Source organism: Primulina eburnea, chromosome 4 (genome assembly GCF_022965805.1).
Source record: "Primulina eburnea isolate SZY01 chromosome 4, ASM2296580v1, whole genome shotgun sequence".
Classification (NCBI taxonomy): Eukaryota; Viridiplantae; Streptophyta; class Magnoliopsida; order Lamiales; family Gesneriaceae; genus Primulina; species Primulina eburnea.
The window spans coordinates 7,005,342-7,024,818 of NC_133104.1; the positions used below are offsets into that span (position 1 = coordinate 7,005,342).

Here is a 19,477-nt window from a genome sequence, read left to right on the forward strand (position 1 = left end):
ACACAACTCAACAAGTGTAGAAATCTTTAAATTCTGCATCACATCAAGTTTATAATGTATCAATTCATACTCCAAAGCAACAATTTCTTGATCTGTGAAATTTCCAGGATAAAAATTCTTCGCAAGCTTGCAAATATCATCACTGTTAAATGAGTCAAATGAATTTTTAGGATCTAAAGCTGTACTAAGAGAAAGAAGTTCCACCGATTACTTATTGAACCGAGTATTTAACTCCATCAAAATGAAATCTATTGCTGCATTAAAAACATCAAAGTGGTAATGATAGCGACTGTTATTAGCTGTACTAATAGCGAATGTTTGAATAAACCGTCGCTAGTAGCGACAGTGTAATTAAAACCGTCGCAAATATTAGCGATGGTTGTTGAAAAACCGTCGCTAAATTATTAAAAAATAAAAAAAGTGGGCTGGGCTACAGCCCAGTACAACCCTAGAATACATCCGTCTCTGATTCAACGGATATTAATAATCTAATACACTCAATGTGACTGTTGGAATCGAAGACTATAAATAGCTGATAAGTTTAGTTGCAGAAAAGAGGTTAACGAACAATCCATAAAACAACTACATCAAGAACAAATCAGTCAGTTACGATTTACTTTCGAGTTTATTCAGTTTACAAATCGCAAAATTTAGCTCTTACTTCATTGATTTATTCGTAGCATTCAGGCTACTCATTAGAGCTATTTAGTTAAACAACTGATAAAAAGAAAAGTAAGAGTTTCAGTTTGATATTGTATAAGTCCAACTGAAGTGGGTTATTACAATTCTTTGTAATCAATCAAATTCTTTTAATAAATTCATATCCTTGAAATAAAATGGGCGACATATGAACTGTTGAAGTATCTGAACATCCATAAAACTCTTTTTGTCCATCATTTTATTCATTCTGGTATCACGATATCTTAGTCAAAATATTCAATATATCCTTCCGTTTGTTTTCGCACTACTATTATTAGTTAACTGATCGATATCGACACAAAAGATCTCAAAACCAGTTCTTTAAAGAACTGAATCATATCTGAAAAGATTTCAAAAAACGAATTATTTATTCAACTCCATCTAAACAATTCTAAACAATTTATCTATATTAATCGATCATAACATAATTTTTGGGGAAATTTTGTAAAATGTTCTGAGAGCAAATATCACAAGTTAAAAGCCATCTTAAATTAAATTTACTTTTATATTCCATATAATTGAAATTGTATAATTTTTGTAGACAAAAACTTGTGTGAGACGGTTTCACTGGTCAAATTTATGAGACGGATCTCTTATTTGGGCCATCCATGAAAAATTATTATTTTTTATACTAAGAGTATTACTTTTTATTGTGAATATGAGCAGAGTTGACCCGTCTCACAGATTAGTATCTGTGAAACGGTCTCACATAAGGCTCACTCATTTTTGTATACCTTATTTAATTTCAAACATATTATTCTACCTTCCATTTACACATATAAGATTATCTTGCAAAAAATATAAAATCACTATTACTCAATCCATTAAAATAAACCACTCCTCTATGAAGTATTTCGAGGGTTTTTATTAAAAATAATTTAAATTTTAAATTTTTTTTCAAAAATACTTTTAAAAAAAATATGTTTCAAAACTACCTCAATCCGCTGATGAGAAGAGCGGACGCTGCCTATGTGTAGACAAAGCGCGGACGCTGCTCCACGTAGGAGCGTCCGCGCTTACCAAGCGCGGACGCTCCTACGTGGAGCGTCCCCTCTTCTCTCATGCCACGTGGCCCTTATTGATTGGTCCAAGCATTATGAGTGTCGATTCTTATCTTCTTCCTCATCCTCTTTTTTCCTCCATTTATCTTCCTCTGTCGTGCTCTCGTTTATCATTTCATTTCCTACGCACAATAATTTTTGAAGAAGTTGAGAAGATCTACAGCATTTTTCAAAAATGGCAGATAATAGAAATCCAGAAGATCTTAGTGTCCTATATTTTACAGGCGACCCATATTTCATCAAGCGTATCTTCATTAACCGTTGATGATATTGTCAAAGTGAAAAGGTCAGACAATTTGATTTGGAAGTTATATACCGATAATTACTTACACAGGCGTGTATTGTCATATTTAAATCATATGGGTTTTTATAGAGTTTTAGAATGTGGCTCGCAAGTTATTGATAATCATTTGATTACTGCGCTTGTTGAACGTTGGAGACGTGAGACACACACGTTTCACTTTACATGTGGTGAAGCAACAGTTACATTACAAGATGTTTCAATAATTTGGGGACTGACAATTGATGGTGAAGCAGTAACCGGAGTAGACGTATCGCATAAAGTTGAGGAATGGCAACACATATGTTTGGATATGTTGGGATTTTTGCCAGCATCAAAATATTTGAAAGGTGGTCATCTGTCTATGACAGCACTACATGATCATTGTATATCTAACCCTGTCAATGATGAAACTTCAGAGGTAGATGTTGTGAAATTTACTCGTTGTGTTGCGTTAATGATTATTGGAGGAATAATGTTCCCTGATTATGAAGGAGGGTCAGCTAGACTAATTTTTTTGCAACTGTTACGAGATCTTGATAACGTGAAGTCTTATAGTTGGGGTAGTGCAGTTTTAGCATTTCTATATCGTGAGTTGTGCAACGCGACACGTGTAGAGAAGTCTACAATGGCTGGACCTTTATATATCCTGCAGGTATCATTAATGTGATGTGATTATTTAACACGATATTTTGTTTAAATTTGTTAAATGTTTTTATTATTATTACACGCAGATTTGGGCATGGAGCAGGATTAAATGTGTTAATCCCGATCGAGATGGGTTAACATTAGTTGTACCTCCCGTTGATCCGGATGCTTTAATTCCAGTTTCTCCATATGGTGCACGGTAATATGTAAAAATTATTTTTGTAAATATCATATTTATCTTGTATATTTTCTTGATATATAATTCTTTTTTGTAACTGTAGGTGGACGTATGAGTTTAGTTACACACATTCGCCAACACATTCTGTAAGAATTATAAGGGATTCGCTAGATCGTATGAATAATAATGAGGTATTATAAAATTTTAATACTTAATAGTGATTAGCCGAAAACTATTTAGTTTTTGTTGATGAAACTAATATTCAATTTTAATAATTTTTTTGCAGTTTAATTGGAGCGTATACAAGAAAAATGACATAGATGTGAAGACCATTATTGATTCATACGACAACAAAATATGGCGATGTGTTTGTCCCCTTATTTGCTTTGACATTGTGGAGATGCATCGTCCTAATCGGGTAATGCGACAATTTCGAAGGCGGCAGTCAATTCCAGGGTCTGCCGTCGACAATGACGATATGCATAATATCACGAGAATAGGACATCGCAACACCAACTGGAGAGATTATCATAGGAATTCAATTGAGTTGTGGAATAATAGGCTGAGACATGTTTGTAAAGGGGTGCGATACGGGCGAACGACGCAAACTGATGAAGATTACTTTGAATGGTACAATCGAATAACTGTGCGCACGATCTCACCTGCAGTTACTGCCGTTGGTTTTCAACCACAACCGTACAATACTTTTGTTGGAGAATTTAATGTTCAACAAAATTTTAGTACGCCTTCTCCGTTTTCGCATCAGTCTTCATTTGGAGGGAGAGTTGACATGGTTGGGCAACCAAGTGGGTTTGCAGGAGGCTCTACGATTTTTACGTCAGCTGAAATGAATATTGCAGGAACCTCTAATACTCAGCATGATTTTTTCGGTGATTCAGGGTATGGTGACTTTCGTCCTGTTTGGTCAGACAGATTTTCAGACTCCTTATTGGTCGAACACACAAAGTTTCACGAATTTGCTTAACGTCGGACATCAGCATGTTGTGAATGATACTCGACCGCAGAGGAATGTTATATCCCCTATCACTTATCCAGATTATTCAAATGAAGGAATTCCTGAAAATATAGGATTGCGTAGAGAGACGAGAAGACGCAATCCACCTGACTGTGGAACAGGGAGCCATTTGTATCATTTTAATTATGACGATGATTCTGCTAATTAATTGTGACTATAAAATTTCAATTGTTGTACAGTTTGCGTTGTTGCACCGTGTGAATTTTATGATTTCATAAGTATAGTGTTATTTACCTGATTGTAAATTTTTTAATTTCACCAGTATCAGATTAATATAAGTGCATGAACAAAACACAAGTAAACAAAACTGAAATAAAAAATATAAACATCGGGTTTCTATTGATTTTGGCATGTTCATACCGAGCCTGCGCCACACCACTAACAAATCGAGTTCTATCAAACGAAGAAGAAGACCCGAGATTACCTTTCACCTTCTTGGGAGCCATTGTTTGATAATTAGATGAGGATAATTGAGTGATATTTGGAGAGTTGTAGGAATTTTGTTAAGGAGATAAGGAAAAGGGGTGGAGGGAAGAGAATTGAGAGAGAATTGAGAGAGATTTGGATATGAGATAAAGAGATAGAGAAAGGAGTGGAGGAAATATAAAGGAAAGGGGAAAGAGGCGTTGATGTGTGGAGGCAAAAATGCTCGCGCCCGAGCGGTAACTTGTTACCGCTCGGGCGCGAGGGGCTCTGGAAAATTTCCAGAGCCCCCCGCGCTCGTGCGGTAACAAGTTACCGCATGAGCGCGAGCTGTGCGCTGGAATTCTTTCCAGCGCACGTAACGCGCCCGAGCGGTAACTTGTTACCGCTCGGGCGCGAGGGGCTCTGGAGCGCGGGCGGTAACAAGTTACCGCACGAGTGCGAGCTGTGCGCTGGAAAGAATTCCAACGCACTGCTCGCGCTCGAGCGGTACTTGTTACCGCCTGGGCGCGAGGGGCTCTGGAAATTTTCCAGAGCCCATGGCGCCCGAGCGGTAATTCGTTACCGCTCGGACGCCGGACGTCGGACGTGCACTTGAATTATTTCGATTTTCCCTGGCATATGTTAAATTATTTAAAATTAATTTTAATCGTGAACATAACGTAAAAACAAATTGTGACTATAAAATTTCTCATTTATCATATCAATAATTATTATAATATCAGAAAATAATTCATCCATGATGTCTCTGTCTAGAAACACTTGTGTCCATCTCATTTCGCAATCGAGTTGTTCTATCCCTACCAACTCTTCTTCTTTCACGTCTAACAGGATTGTGTAGCAACTCGAAAGGTGGATGATCCCAGTAACGCTCATCTGCAAGAGGTTGAAATCTGCCTTCGTAAGTCGCTAGGTACTCAGATATGTTATACCATGGTAGCACTAGTGTCGTGGGATCCAACGAGTGCCACTTCGCGGTACAAATAGCATGAGAACATGGTATGCCAAAAATCGTTCATTTACCACACGAACAATCACTCGTTGCTAAATTCACCACCTGCATATGTTGGCCACGACTTGGCCTTCCTACAGTTGCAACAGAAGCATTTTGATCACGTACATCATATTTGGCAACACGATGTTCACTAGATTTTCTCGCCCACTTGTCATACTTCCGGAATGCATAATCTGACCACATCTGATTTTCCTGAACCATTCGAGCACCTCTAGTCACACGTTCAATAAAATATTGTACGCACCTCTGAAGTGTCAAGTGTACTATGGCAGATATAGGAAGTCTACGAGCACCCTTCAACACACTATTTAAACACTCCGACATATAGTTTGTCATCACCACACGACGCCAACCACCATCATGTGCCAAACTCCATTTTTCTTTCTCAATTCTAGCCAAATATCGGTGCGCCAAAATGTTTTTTTGTTTGATTGCCTCCATGATTGATTCAAACTTACAAATTTGATTATGTGTGCCTGCCGCCTAGCATAAATCTTTCAGATGCACGTCTTTAAATTTAGCGTTGAAGTTTGAACACACATGTCTCAAACAAAACCGATGCACACCGTGTGGAGGTTGAAAATATGGTAGATCTGCAGTTGCGCGCACGATTCCCTTATGTCTATCAGAAACACACGCCATTTTCACCACGAACAACATGTCTTCCGAGATTCTCCAGGAAGCAATTCCAAGAATCTGTTGTTTCTTCATCCAAAACAGCAAATGCTAGCGGTAGAACCTGATTGTTCGCATCCAGAGTGACACCGATCAACATTTTGTGCTTGTATTTGGTATACAAGTGTGTACCATCAACACTAATTATTTTCCGACAATGCCGAAACCCATCAACACACGGCCTAAATGCCCAGAAAACATAGTTCAGTGTCTTACTCATTTCATTGTTGGCTCTGAGATGCTTCCACTCCACAACTATTCCCGGATTGTGTTTGGACAAAGCACACATATATTTCGGAAGTAATTGAACCGAGCTCTCCCATGTACCATAAGCAATTTCCATAGCACGTTTCAAACTTCGCCATGCCTTCAGGTACGAGATTTGATAACCATATTTATCTTTCACATTTTCACTGATGTACTTAATCTCGTACGAAGGATCACAACGAACAACTCCCAATAGCGTATGTGCCACCATCTCACTGCTCAAGTTCTTATGGTCTATACCAACAGACGTAGATATACATGTGTGAGGCTCGCCATATTTTGTTATTTTCCAATAACCTGTCTTGGCCTTCAATGAAGCGCGCAGTCCCCATCGACAAATGACCGTAGAAGAATTATTTTTACAACGTAACTTCAACAAACTGCGTGTGCTATCCTCGACACGGTACTCACGCCTGACAACTCTGACAGAATAATCCTTCACAGATGCAATAAGATCATTCTTATCTTTAAATAACATGTTGACGCGTAATTCACCTCTATCCGGATTGTAATAGCTTGATTGCTCTCCACAAGGAACATCGACAGAATCAGGATGCTCTTCCCCAAAAAATTTATTGAAAAATGATGGTATTTCAGAAGTGTTTGACAGAAATGGTACGGTCTGCCTCTGCAATGTGTCACGTGGTGGTTGTCGAGATGATGTCCCCTCATCAGGATTCGTAAAAATATTCACTTCATCATCAACATTCGCATCGTCTTCTTCAGACTCGCTGTATGATATATCGGGTTCAGAATCATTCCTCCAAATATAATCATTATTGGCCTCATCCGGACAACGAGCACTCGTATCTAATGTTGGATTCGGCCAATATGGAACATTATTTTGTTCCGACGAGACATTTATAAATTGATCCCAAGGCCCACTTACATCATCGAAACTCATATTACCGAGTCTTCAGTAACCTGTGGAACATAAGATTCTTGCTCCTGGAAACCACCATATGTAGACGTACCGGGTTGGTTACAAAAACCTGAATCGGATGCATGTGGAACGTACGATTCAGGATCATCAAATACAACATTATTCTCAATTGAATTTGCTTCCACGTACAGATGAAAAACATGCATATTGTCACATTGTATTATAAACTGTAAAACATCGTCATCAACGAGATTGACTTGAATTTCATGCCAAGATGCTCTCTCCATGAATGAATACTTGGTTGACATCTTCAAAACAAAATTCGCTGGATCGATTGCTAACATTTTATGCACAACTTCAACTAAATCCATCAAATTAATGGATCGTGATACTCGTATCGGTCTAACAAATGGAATGCTATATTCAATCGATTCATTATTGCTAACTACATGACCACCAAAATATAAGAGTACGTCGATGTTAGACATTTTTCACTGAGATTGGAGAAAAATTCAAAGAGAAGTGAGGGAAAAATTATGAGAATTGTTAACTGATTCAATCGAAAATTTTTCAATTATATAGGACTCGTTTCTCTATTATTGGTCTTCACGTGAAATTTTCAGAGTCTTGTTTTCTCAACTTTCACGTGAATTGTTCAGGAATCGTTCGTACATTATGTTCGTTCGTACATAATAAAGACATAAGAATGGGTCAAGACGAAACGATTGGTGTAGAAAAATCGATAAAATTGTAAACAAAAAAAAAATATATAATACAGCGTCCGCGCTTGGTGAGCGCGGACGCTCCTACGTGGAGCAGCGTCCGCGCTTACCAAGCGCGGACGCTGCTCCACGTTGGAGAGTCCGCTGATGACAAGCGCGGACGCTCCTACACGTAGGCAGCGTCCGCTCTTCTCATCAGCGGATTGAGGTAGTTTTGAAACATATTTTTTTTTTAAAGTATTTTTGAAAAAAAATTTAAAATTTAAATTATTTTTAATAAAAACCCGTATTTCGAATACATGTACATTACTGTGAAATAATGTTTTCATACGAGAGTGATACACGTGGTTATCCTGAATTATGACGTATTCGATGACGTAATATTTCTGGCTGTTTGTGGGCCCATATATATATATATATATATATATATATATATATATATATATATATATATATATAAATATATTTTATATGAATGTGAATAACGCCGCGAATGACGTATTTCAGCTTCAGATTGGCCTAAGATCGAATTGGGTCGAAACCTCGTTCAATTATATTCGTCCCAATTAGTCTACGATGGTAAATACATTTAGAGCTCGTTTACTTGATGAATGAGATATGATATGATTGAATTGGGTATAATTTGAAAAATTATAATTTTTTATAATTTATAATGTTTTAAAAAAACATACGAAGAAAAATATTTTAATTTTATATTGATATCGAGTATATCTCTTGTGAGACGGTCTGACATATTTTTATTAGTGAGACGAGTCAATCATGTCTATATTTATAATAAAATGTAATGTTTTTGATATAAAATTAAAATTTTTTCATAAATGACCTAAATAGAAGACATGTCTCATAAAATTGGTTCATGATATTGCTTGAAAGAGTTTTTGCGATATTGATTATGAGATTCCAATTTAGAAGAAATATATGAATAGAAAAATATTTAAAACAAATCAATATTGAAAATTATGATGGAAAAATTAAATTTTTTAGTAGGATCCAAATATTATTCCTCTCCGAATTTTAATAATATAAATTTAATATATGTTTGAATATAAAATATTTGGAAGTAGTCCTTGAGTATTTAGGGTAATTACTAATTAATTATGTATATTTCATTATTTGTAGAAGTTAAATTAAATTATCGTATCTGTTAATTATTTATCAGACCAAAAAAAATTATATTTCTTCTTTAATAAAAAATTATATATATAATTGTTTTATTTTATCAGATAATTATTTAATAAAAAATGGAAAAAAGTACAATTAATCCTAGTTTGTAACGTGCTAATGATAATTAAGCCAGAGAAACAACGTGGTTTGATTCCCAAAAGCCTAGCTGTTTAAACATCAAGTAGATTCGTTCTTCATTATCAAAATCTATCATTAATCCAATAAATAAATGAATCCAAGTTGTGGATTTATCTAATCCTATGAATAATTAATTAAAAATAATTTATACAATAAGAATATTATCAAGTAGACAATTAATTAAATTAAACTCATATAAGGATCCACGTTTTATAGATTATAGATATGTCATGTCATTAATTATTAGATAAAAATTCTGATATCATCTTACTGATCAATTTCGCACGACAAATATCTGATCCGATCAAACTCATGAAAAATATTACGTTTATGTCAAAATATTATTTTTCATATTAGATATGGATCGGATTGGATCGACCCTATTTAACAGAACGCTATTGGATCAAATGACAAATACATTGTTAACAAAAAGATGGCTTTTCCCTGGATGAAATAAAAATTGTATTCATGTAACAGGAAAAAGATTTCTCATTCATTAGCCGGAAAGATATGTGGATATGAAAGAAGGATTAAGTGGAACAAAATGCTTGATATAAATAACTCACTTCTTGATCTTTGATCCCTCAGTCACTACAAATGCCCCCGATCAGTGCAATGAGATGTGTCTATTTACCTATCTTTTCACTCGAAATGAGAGCAACATGGTTTGTTAAATTGGACATCATAATGAAAAAACTCGATTTCGACTATTTAAAGGATAAAAAAAAGCCAAAAACAGGTAAACTTAGACGACAAATTTGACTATTTTCCGCGATCTAATGTAGCAACGGCGCGATTTTTACATGCTGGAATGACTTGTAAATGAGTATAGCACGTTGTTATGTTGGCAAGCTTTAATTCCTTGCAAGAATGGAATGGAAACCAATTCACACACTTACTTCATAAGCTAATCTTGAATTTCCAATGTTGGCCCAGAGACCAGTTGCTCCAATGGATTACTAAACGTTTAGTATTAGCTCATCTCTGATTCAAAGGTTTTTTTTAGTGCACATTTTGCATAGAATTGTGTGATCTTGGAACCAAACATAAAACCCAATAACACACCAATTTTAAACTTAATCCACTCTAAAATGAAAATTTTAAGCATTTTTTTATTTGAAACAAAAATTTTAATTAATCAATTACGAAATTACATATTTATTAATATATCATATATTATTTTCATAGTTAATGAATTTAATTATTGAAATTTGTATTTCTATTAATTAAATAATTTAAAGTTTAATTAAAAGCATATTCTTTAACTAAAACATTTTTTCTTAAATTCTAAAGATTTTTAAAAAGTAATAATCTGCGTTATTTATAATTGTAATTTTAGTTATGTAAGTTATCACGTTTTTGATTTTATTCATGTAACTTGTCAATGTTTGATTTCATCCAACGATTTGGATTTTTATTTTGTTTTAGTCTTTTTTTTGCCATAAGCCACTAACATCATCGAATATTGTTTATTTTAAATCGACTTTATTCTACGTAACTCGTGTAGCGACAATAAGCCTACATTACATACAATAAAATAAATCTAAACAAAAACAAAGCGAAAAACTAAAAGAAAATGACATCCTATATTTTAAAATGGAAGGAAAAAGCCGGTCGTTTCTCTTTATTTACTTGGATAAAATTTAATATGTATAATATGTATTTTATTCTCGTTATATGAGTATTGTAGAAAAATATCAAAGTCGAATAAGTAAGATTTAATAGATTTGGTGGCTTGAGACGAAAAAATTTCAAAACGAAAAATTTTAAATTGTCATATGAATACAAAAATTAATAAGTTATTGGATTAAAAATAAAAACTATTAACTTACAAGACTTCAGTTCTACTTGGCTGCCCTTCCCATGTATTTGACAAAAGATATATATATATATATATATATATATAACCGAGAAAATCCCATTTCTTTTCTTGGTATTCAAGGCCTTGAAAATCAACAGCATATCTGATAAAGAAATCATAAAAAAATGGGGTATCAATGTAGTAATCTACTGGCTACTCGATCACGGCCGTTGATGCTTCAAGCCCATTATTCTCCTACGTCCAGGTGCCATTCTCAGTTCATCTTGTTCCCCAACGTGTAACCAAATGCTTGAATTCTGATGAGATCTATTGGGTATTTTGTGGTCTGGTAAATTTTACACATTATTTCCGGAAAATCCTGTAAAATTGGTTTATTTAAGAATTTGCTGTTGGACTGACACATTCTTGAATTTATTGCTATTTTTAGATTGATAGTGGTTCTTGAATTCTGAAGCTAAGGTTAATATTGTTGTTCCAGTGAAACTTGAATTTCAATTGTATCCCCACTGTATTGTGGAAGATCACTTTCCTAAGTAATAGGCTTCCAAAGAATTTCATTGAAATGCAATTAGATTAATGGTCCATTGGACATTTCTTGCTGGTAAATCTGAAGTGGGGAAAACTCAGCAGTAAGAGAGATGAAGCAACTTGGTTTGGCTAAATTTGAGCCTGCATTCATAGGCGACTAAAAAACTAGAGGTGATTTCGTTTCCATTTCACAAGCTAAGGACCCTTTACGTCATAATGCTGACACCTTTTGTTTTTGACTACACTTTTACGAGGAAAATGCTGTGGCTTCCATGAGACTTAATGTGTGCTCTTCTTTTTCAGAGGACTGCCAGACAAAGAGATACCTGACTGTTGTTTTAAGCACTCAATCAAGTTTGAGGTGAAACAAGTGCTATCCAGTCTTGCAGCATCGATAATTGTCCTATCTCAGACAACTCCGGTTGGTGCTTTGTGTTGTATAGTGACGGCATTCATAAAATAAGCTTTTAGATTCATGTTGTAAAACACAGTGGTATGTCTTTTATCCATTTGAAACTTATGTGTCTGAATCTGTTTCTTTTATATATGCTGAGCAGGCTATTGCAACAGATGTTTCTCGTAACGGTATATGCCAGCTTGCAAGTGCTGAAGAAAATAAGCTGACTCTTCCTTTAGACAAAGGGAATGATGAGGGAACTGGAATGCTGCTGATGATGAGAGGCATGTCAGCTAAGAACTTTGACCCAAACAGGTACGCCGGACGATGGTTTGAAGTAGCTTCACTTAAACGTGGATTTGCGGGGCAGGGTCAAGAAGATTGCCACTGCACTCAGGTGAACCAGAAAAAGTTTTTATTTAATAAAAAAATAATCTCAGTTATTGAAATGAATAATTTAAGTTTTATTAATTATTTTTGATAGATAAATAAACAAACTGTGTAGCTGATAGTCAGCTAGTCGAGTCTTTGACATTTTCATATGCTCCAATTATTTCGGATTTAGAATGCACTTTTTCATCATGATTTTTCTAAAATTCCATCGGTACTGTATTTTCATAATTTGGGAGACAAATACCAAATCCTTTATGCAGTTTTTGCATTGTTGGATTTTTGCCTTTTGAGTCTAAATGTTGTCCTATATGACATTCTTCCATAATATGTAATTTCAGGGTGTGTACACTTTTGATGTGAATATACCAGCTATCCAGGTTGATACCTTCTGTGTTCATGGGGGGCCTAACGGTTACATTACAGGGATAAGGGGAAGGGTCCAATGCCTTTCTGAAGATGATAAGGAGAAAAATGAAACGGACCTAGAAAAGCGAGAGATGATTAAGCAAAAGTGTTACCTTCGGTTTCCCACATTACCGTTTATCCCCAAGGAACCTTATGATGTTATTGCAACTGATTATGATAATTATGCCCTGGTTTCTGGAGCAAAGGACAAGAGTTTTATACAGGTATACCCATAGTTGCTCTGTTTCTTAAAGTTTACAAGTTTGTTTAGAGCGTCTAATGGATCTTCGCGAAGCACACTTGATAGAATTCTTGTGCTCATCTTTCTTTTGGTACTTGGCTTTTGTCATGGATCTCAATCGAGCACACTGGATAGGCAAATATTAAGATTTACTCTAATTAATCGTCTTATTTGTGTCTGACTCTCCCAATCTTCATTGCTAAAGCAAGAGGAGGCTATAAGAACTTTAAGTTGAGCTAAGATATATTTTATGTGCCACAAATTTAGCATGTTTTAGATGGAGTTCAAGAGTTTGAATGGGAGAAATTTCAACATTTTAGATGCGTATTATGAAAGAAATAAAATACGAGGTTAAATATGGTAACAATCAAAATTGAATATTGTTTGCAGTATGAGTTTTATGTTAAACGAAATGTTTTATGAAATTGATGGTGCTATGCGAGGTGAGTTCAGGTTTACAAAATACAACATATTTCAAACAAGTTTGCAGATCGGTTACGTAAAGGTTAATCAAATATTGAAAGATGGTAATGAAAGGTTTGAGATGGTGTGGCTTAGAAATTGATATTTAAGACAGTTTGGACATCAAACTCGAGAGTTGATACATATAATAGACTGAGGTCAGTAACTTTCGTGAAGCTATTGCATGTGGCTGTAGTGATTTGTTAACCGATGAAACTTCAGTTGTATGCAGAGTTTAATTGAGATGTAGACTTGGGAAGATTATGAAACTAAATAAGTTTTCTAATATTTGCCAAGTTTCTTGGGAGTTTTATCGAGGGATTTTATTAGTTTGCACTTCTCAATTTTCAAACAGATATACTCAAGAAAACCCAACCCCGGACCAGAGTTCATAGAGAAGTACAAGTCTGTCTTAGAAACTTTTGGCTACGACTCTAGCAGTATCAAAGATACTCCACAAGATTGTGAGGTGATGTCAAATAGTCAGCTTGCAGCTATGATGTCTATGTCTGGGATGCAACAAGCTCTGAACAACCAATTTCCTGATCTTAAACTCAAAGCCGCTGTCGAGTTCAACCCGTTCACTAGCGTTTTTGATACTCTAAAGAAGCTCGTTGAGCTTTATTTCAAGTAGTGATATGCATTCAATCAGATGGGGTGTTTTTGTTGAGGTTTTGTGTAATCAAAGGGTTGTATCATCAATGATCTGTGATCTGTTTGTCTTTGTATTTATTGCTGTTTCATAATATTGTATTAGTTACAATGCATATTGAATTTTATGCGACTAATTTAATTAAATAATAAAATATCAGTAATATTTGTTTGCTAATAATAAGCGTCTCTATTGGCAGAAATCAGAATGGAAGAATGACTGAAACCTAATTCCCAGGGTTGTATACAGTTTAAATATTTGAATTGTATCTATCACAAATTATAATTTATTGACAAAATAGGAACCTATAGGTTTTACAATCGGTTCAGAGTTGAAGTCACACGTTCGATCATCATGTTTGGCCACCATCATCTTCTTCTTGTTCTTCATCTTCACCGGCCTCACCCGGGCTTTTGCCTCCAGACAGATATTCTAGTGCCGTGACGACGTCGCTGATCAAAGGTCGAATGGAGGCTTCTTCTTGGAGACACATTGCAGCTATAGCAAGAGCTTGATATAGGGCCTTTTCCGGGTAGTTCCCTTCCAGCAATGGATCTGCCATTAAATGGAACTTTTTCTTGTCTTTAAACAATGGCTGTGCCTGCAGATTTTCAAGAAATGTCTCTTGAGATGAGCATTGTAACATGAAATTTAATCCATCGTGCAATATAAGCGTACCCAAGTTATTAGATTCTGCTCTTCGCTTGGTTTGGAAGTGTCGATGACTCTCCTGCCTGTGATTATTTCCAAAAACACGACACCAAAGCTGTAAACGTCGGACTTCGTTGTCAATTGGCCGGTGGAGGCGTACTCGGGTGCACAATACCCGTAGGTTCCCATCACCCTGGTGGAAACATGGGTGTCTCCACCAATAGGGCCTAACTTTGCTAGGCCGAAATCCGACAGTTTTGGGTTAAAGTTTTCGTCTAAAAGTATGTTCGACGCCTTAAAATCTCGATAGATCACCGGAGGATTAGCTGTTTCATGCAAATATTCAAGCCCTCGTGCTGCCCCTTCGGCAATTTTCATTCTGGTATGCCAATCAAGTGGCTCTTTCTCCGGACTTACGTCTATACAAAACCAGACATCAATTGAAATCTACAAAGATAGGGAGACTGAACTACTTTGTAGCATTTTCTAAAGAACACACTTACTTAGGAGGTGGTCTTCCAAGGAACCATGGTGCATGTACTCGTAAACTAAGATTCTCTGCTTGCCATCAGCGCAATATCCGACTAAATTCACAAGATTGGGATGGTGAAGAAGGCTCAGTATCAAAACCTCCACAAGAAATTCTCTGTTCCCCTGGAAGCCATTTCTATCGAGTTGCTTCACTGCAACATCCTGAAACAAAGAAAACGTCGAAACTATAGGACTCGTTTCAGCATATATATAAAACTATAGATGACATACAACGAAAAGGGTCAAGAGATCACCATGTTCTTGCTTTCGATCCGGCCTTTGTACACCCTTCCGAAACCGCCTTCGCCTAACAAAGTTTCAAGATTGAAGTTCTGAGTAGCAACAGAAAGGTCGTGAAATGTGAAAATTTCAGCAGATATATTTCCCTTCCCAAGCTTTTCTATTTCTTCTGCTATATATCTTCTCCTGCTGGCATCTGTACATTATTTGAATTAAAATCACGCTCGAAATTCTCATGGTTAAATTTCCATGCGAAGCCCGATATATACACACAATTGGAGTCACGAACTCGATCAAGATTCCCAAAAAAAATAAAAAAAAAAATCGTACAATTCTGCATGCTGTTGAATCAGTCTTATAATAATTACAAATTGTTAAATGTGGCGGTAACAAGCATCGATCAAATGAGGATGTTTTCTAATTAACCTGGGAAAAACGTAGAATGTAAAGAACAATCGAAGGAATGAATTATATATATTGCATAAAAATGATTAAAATACGATGAAATCACCAGATTTAAATGATATATTTGCAAAGGAGGCCACAGAATTCGTCTTCTTGAATTCTTGAATGCTCTTCTTCAAGGATCTTTTCTGGCTCTTCTCTCCCGACAAGCAACACGAGAAACAACTCTTCATTTTTCTGATTTCTTCAATTCCCTTTTGTGTTTCAAATCAACCATTACTCGGGCACCGATCCACTGAAAAGGTCCAAATATTTCTTAATTTTCCAATCATAAAATGTACATAAAATTATAATATATCAGAATCTTGAGCGAACTGTAAGGAAATGGATATCTTCTTAGTCTTGAAAAACCAGTGCTTCTCTGGTCTCTCAAGAAACTAAGAAGAATAATTCCTCGGCCTTTTTTGTCTTCTCTTTCCTTGGGAAAAACAACATGCATATTTTACGAAATAAATTCGATTCTGTCCATGTTTTTCCCTTTTCCAAAAATAGCATGTGGTGCTGCTTGCAACCATGCCAATGAATCTTGAATCACCAAAAATTTGTTTTTCAATAGGGTATAGATAAGATCATAAGAGATTCAAGTTTAGGAGGGAACCCCATGATTTCTTTCTTGGATAGGTTTTTTGTGAGACGGTAACGAATCTTTATCTGTGAGACGATTCAATCCTATCGATATTCTCAATAAAAAGTAATACTTTTAGCATAAAAAATAATAATTTTTCATAAGTATTACTTTTTAATAGGATGACCTAAATAAGATATTTGTCTCACAGAATACGATCCGTGAGACTGTCTCACACAAGTTTATGTCAAATTTCTTTACCACTAGTGCACATGTAAAAGATTAACTAGTATGCTTGATTCAACTTTGCCAGTTTTGATTGATTGCATTCGATGTCACCAAACGTAATTAATCATGCCTAGTCAAGAATTGTGATGCATTATTTCTATGCGACATTTAATATAAACTTGGTCATGTTGAAAACTAGTGATATTCTTTGTAGTAATGATAATATTTCCTATAAAAGGTAGTAAAGGATGTGAAGGAAAATAGTTGTTTTAGCTTTGTAAGTAGTTATGTTTTTTGTTTTAGTCCTTTCACCTTGTCAAATTTGAGTTTCAATAATGTAATTTTACTTTTTATTGATTTACATCATTATTTCACCAGAGTACTGACGTCATATCATACATGTCGGTATTTTCTGACATCACATTATCGCTCCAATAAAATATGAAATTCAATTTATTTATTTTGAAATTGTAATCTTGCAATATTAGTTGTTTGTTATTTATCGTTGTTTATTACGTGCATGACTAATAAAATAAATAATACAAAGACACCATGATTTTAATGTAATTTAGTCGATAGATCTACATCTATGGGATCACGTCCAGCTATCAAGTTAATCCACTAAAATTTAAATAATTTACAATCACACAAATTAAAAGAATCTTTTTGTGATGTCTTTATGATGAAAACTTTTAGCATACTACACCTGACGAGCACCAAGCTTCACTCGAACTCACTTCAATACCAAGGAATGCTATCTCCCGAAAACGCCACATTTCCCTCCCGAGGAATGAATCACTAATCAGTAAATGTTTGTGCAACACCAGAAATAGAAAAGCTCTCAAAACTGAATGATAAAGTGAAACTGATTGAACTTTGTCATAGCATACAGTTGTTGCGAATTAAGAACAATATGCATTTTTTTAACAAAAGTTTCTCACGACAATCAATACTCTCTCAGAACAACATAGTCATCACAATGTCTATCCCTCCACGAAATCTCCATAGTAGATTGAATAGATCTTGGCTAGTTTTATCATCATCCAATCTAGAGTTTTCCTTTGAAACTTGCATTATGAACCTCAACAATTATTCAGCACATACTCATTGTCAATCAGTAAGCATAAGAGTTTTGATAAGCCTTATCAATATCGATATAATCTGAATAATATTTTCAATCATACTTCATCACTTTTTTCATCACTTTCCAGAAGATAAAGACAAACCAACTGCTCTTATCACTATTCAAAAGATAATATCAAATAAAAATCCACAAAAATATCAACTGATCAGTCTATCAACAATCCGAGAAGATCAAAACAATATGCGCCGCGGAAAGCTATCAATGCACGCTGCGACGCACGCTGTAAAGTTGAAAGCCGTCTTAAGTTTGACACTATTGGCGGCGTGCGATTTACGCTGCGGTTTAGTCTAATAACGGCGTGCAGAGTATGCTGTTGATAGTTAAACTAATGACAGCGTGCATATATACGCCGTTAATACACTATCTGCAGCGTGCAATGAATGCCGTCAATGTTAAAAAAACATCTAAATATTAGCGACGGTTTGTGACAAATCCGTCGCTACATATTAGCGACGGTGTTTAAATGTAGCGACGGTATTTAAAATTAGCGACGGTTGTATAAACCGTCGCTAAAATCTGTGTAAAAATAAAAAAAAATTACTTTTATAATTTAGTAAATTTTTTTAAAAAATACAATACACCTATAATAAATAAACTCATGATCTTAATTAAAACACTTAAAAATTAACCAAAAATCGAAACAAAAAAACGTACATAAATCGAAGTTAAAATCGTATAAGAAGGAAAAATTTTAAGTGTTGTAAAATAGTGTGTAGGAAAGTGGAACCGAAATCGTATATTTATACACAATTTGCGACTATTACCGACGGTTTCCCAAAAATTTGTCGCTATGAGCGACGGGTTATGTATAATCGTCGCTGATTTATGGCAATGAGCGACGGTGTTTTAATAACCGTCGCTCGTATTTTGTTATATTGTCGCCGATTTAAATCGGCGACGGTTTAAAAACCGTCGCAATATTTATATTAGCGACGGTTTCTATAAACCGTCGCTAATTGAAATTTCGTTACATTTTCCACAGCGTTCTGTCGATGCAAGCCATGAATGCATAGGGTATTAACAGCGCACATTTTGGCACGCTGCGGATAGTAAGTAATATTACTTTCCGTAGCATGCGTTTAATGAACGCCGTTAATGTATATGTGATTAACGGCGCGCATGAAAAGCACGCTGCGGAAAGTATATAATATTTACAGCACACATAAATGCACGTCGCAGATATTACTTTCCGCAGCGTGCTTTTAATGCACGCCGTTATTTCTGTCAAGTGTAACAATATTAACAGCGCACATATTGATGCACGCCGTTAAAAGCACTATTCGCAGCGTGCTTTTAATGCACGCTGTTGATAACGTGCTGCAGAAAATCATTTTTCTTGTAGTCATGTGTCGAAACAAACAAAGGAATAGACATCAAACAGTAGCAGCATTAGTATGTTAACCACCACTCTGAAATCTCCCCCTTAATGTGCACCATAAATGAATAACGAACACCCCTTTTCTTGTATATGCATTGTTTTCTCAAGAAACTGTTCAAAAGAATTCATTGGCAAAGATCAAGTTAAAGCATAAGATTTCAAAGA

General features: G+C 35.3%; 3 protein-coding genes across 5 annotated transcripts; 2 read left to right on the plus strand and 1 right to left on the minus strand.

Moving 5' to 3' along the window:
* The first annotated feature begins 2,119 nt into the window (after nt 1-2,119).
* LOC140830037 (serine/threonine-protein phosphatase 7 long form homolog) lies at nt 2,120-3,851 on the plus strand. Its single transcript, XM_073193317.1, has 4 exons — nt 2,120-2,695; nt 2,775-2,887; nt 2,970-3,057; nt 3,153-3,851. Exons 1-4 carry the CDS (start codon nt 2,120-2,122, stop codon nt 3,849-3,851), a joined length of 1,476 nt encoding a protein of 491 aa, XP_073049418.1.
* Nucleotides 3,852-11,103: 7,252 nt separating this feature from the next.
* On the plus strand, nt 11,104-14,552 carry LOC140830817 (chloroplastic lipocalin). 2 transcript variants are annotated; one of them, XM_073194308.1, is made up of 5 exons: nt 11,104-11,276; nt 11,864-11,981; nt 12,118-12,354; nt 12,689-12,979; nt 13,814-14,552. In XM_073194308.1, exons 1-5 carry the CDS (start codon nt 11,197-11,199, stop codon nt 14,090-14,092), a joined length of 1,005 nt encoding a protein of 334 aa, XP_073050409.1. In that variant the 5' UTR covers nt 11,104-11,196; the 3' UTR covers nt 14,093-14,552. The 2 variants fall into 2 exon arrangements, with proteins under 2 accessions (XP_073050409.1, XP_073050410.1); XM_073194309.1 differs by having other exon boundaries at nt 11,127-11,270.
* On the minus strand, nt 14,175-16,420 carry LOC140830815 (probable serine/threonine-protein kinase PBL23). Of its 2 annotated transcripts, XM_073194307.1 has the most exons (6): nt 16,313-16,420; nt 16,044-16,232; nt 15,547-15,728; nt 15,265-15,454; nt 14,789-15,180; nt 14,175-14,711 (listed from the first exon to the last, which is right to left on the minus strand). In XM_073194307.1, exons 2-6 carry the CDS (start codon nt 16,168-16,170, stop codon nt 14,463-14,465), a joined length of 1,140 nt encoding a protein of 379 aa, XP_073050408.1. In that variant the 5' UTR covers nt 16,171-16,232; nt 16,313-16,420; the 3' UTR covers nt 14,175-14,462. The 2 variants fall into 2 exon arrangements, with proteins under 2 accessions (XP_073050408.1, XP_073050407.1); XM_073194306.1 differs by having other exon boundaries at nt 16,044-16,415.
* Nucleotides 16,421-19,477: the final 3,057 nt, after the last annotated feature.

What these genes read in the sequence shown, in the direction of transcription:
- LOC140830037 (XM_073193317.1), top strand. Translation starts at nt 2,120, where the DNA reads ATGGGTTTTTATAGAGTTTTAGAATGTGGCTCGCAAGTTATTGATAAT. An exon ending in GACCTTTATATATCCTGCAG is followed by an intron (nt 2,696 to 2,774) that starts GTATCATTAATG and finishes TATTACACGCAG; the next exon opens with ATTTGGGCATGGAGCAGGAT. An exon ending in GTTTCTCCATATGGTGCACG is followed by an intron (nt 2,888 to 2,969) that starts GTAATATGTAAA and finishes TTGTAACTGTAG; the next exon opens with GTGGACGTATGAGTTTAGTT.
- LOC140830817 (XM_073194308.1), top strand. Translation starts at nt 11,197, where the DNA reads ATGGGGTATCAATGTAGTAATCTACTGGCTACTCGATCACGGCCGTTG. An exon ending in CATTATTCTCCTACGTCCAG is followed by an intron (nt 11,277 to 11,863) that starts GTGCCATTCTCA and finishes CTTCTTTTTCAG; the next exon opens with AGGACTGCCAGACAAAGAGA. An exon ending in AGGACAAGAGTTTTATACAG is followed by an intron (nt 12,980 to 13,813) that starts GTATACCCATAG and finishes ATTTTCAAACAG; the next exon opens with ATATACTCAAGAAAACCCAA.
- LOC140830815 (XM_073194307.1), bottom strand. Translation starts at nt 16,170, where the DNA reads ATGAAGAGTTGTTTCTCGTGTTGCTTGTCGGGAGAGAAGAGCCAGAAA. An exon ending in AAATATATCATTTAAATCTG is followed by an intron (nt 15,729 to 16,043) that starts GTGATTTCATCG and finishes AATAATGTACAG; the next exon opens with ATGCCAGCAGGAGAAGATAT. An exon ending in AGCAGAATCTAATAACTTGG is followed by an intron (nt 14,712 to 14,788) that starts GTACGCTTATAT and finishes GAAAATCTGCAG; the next exon opens with GCACAGCCATTGTTTAAAGA.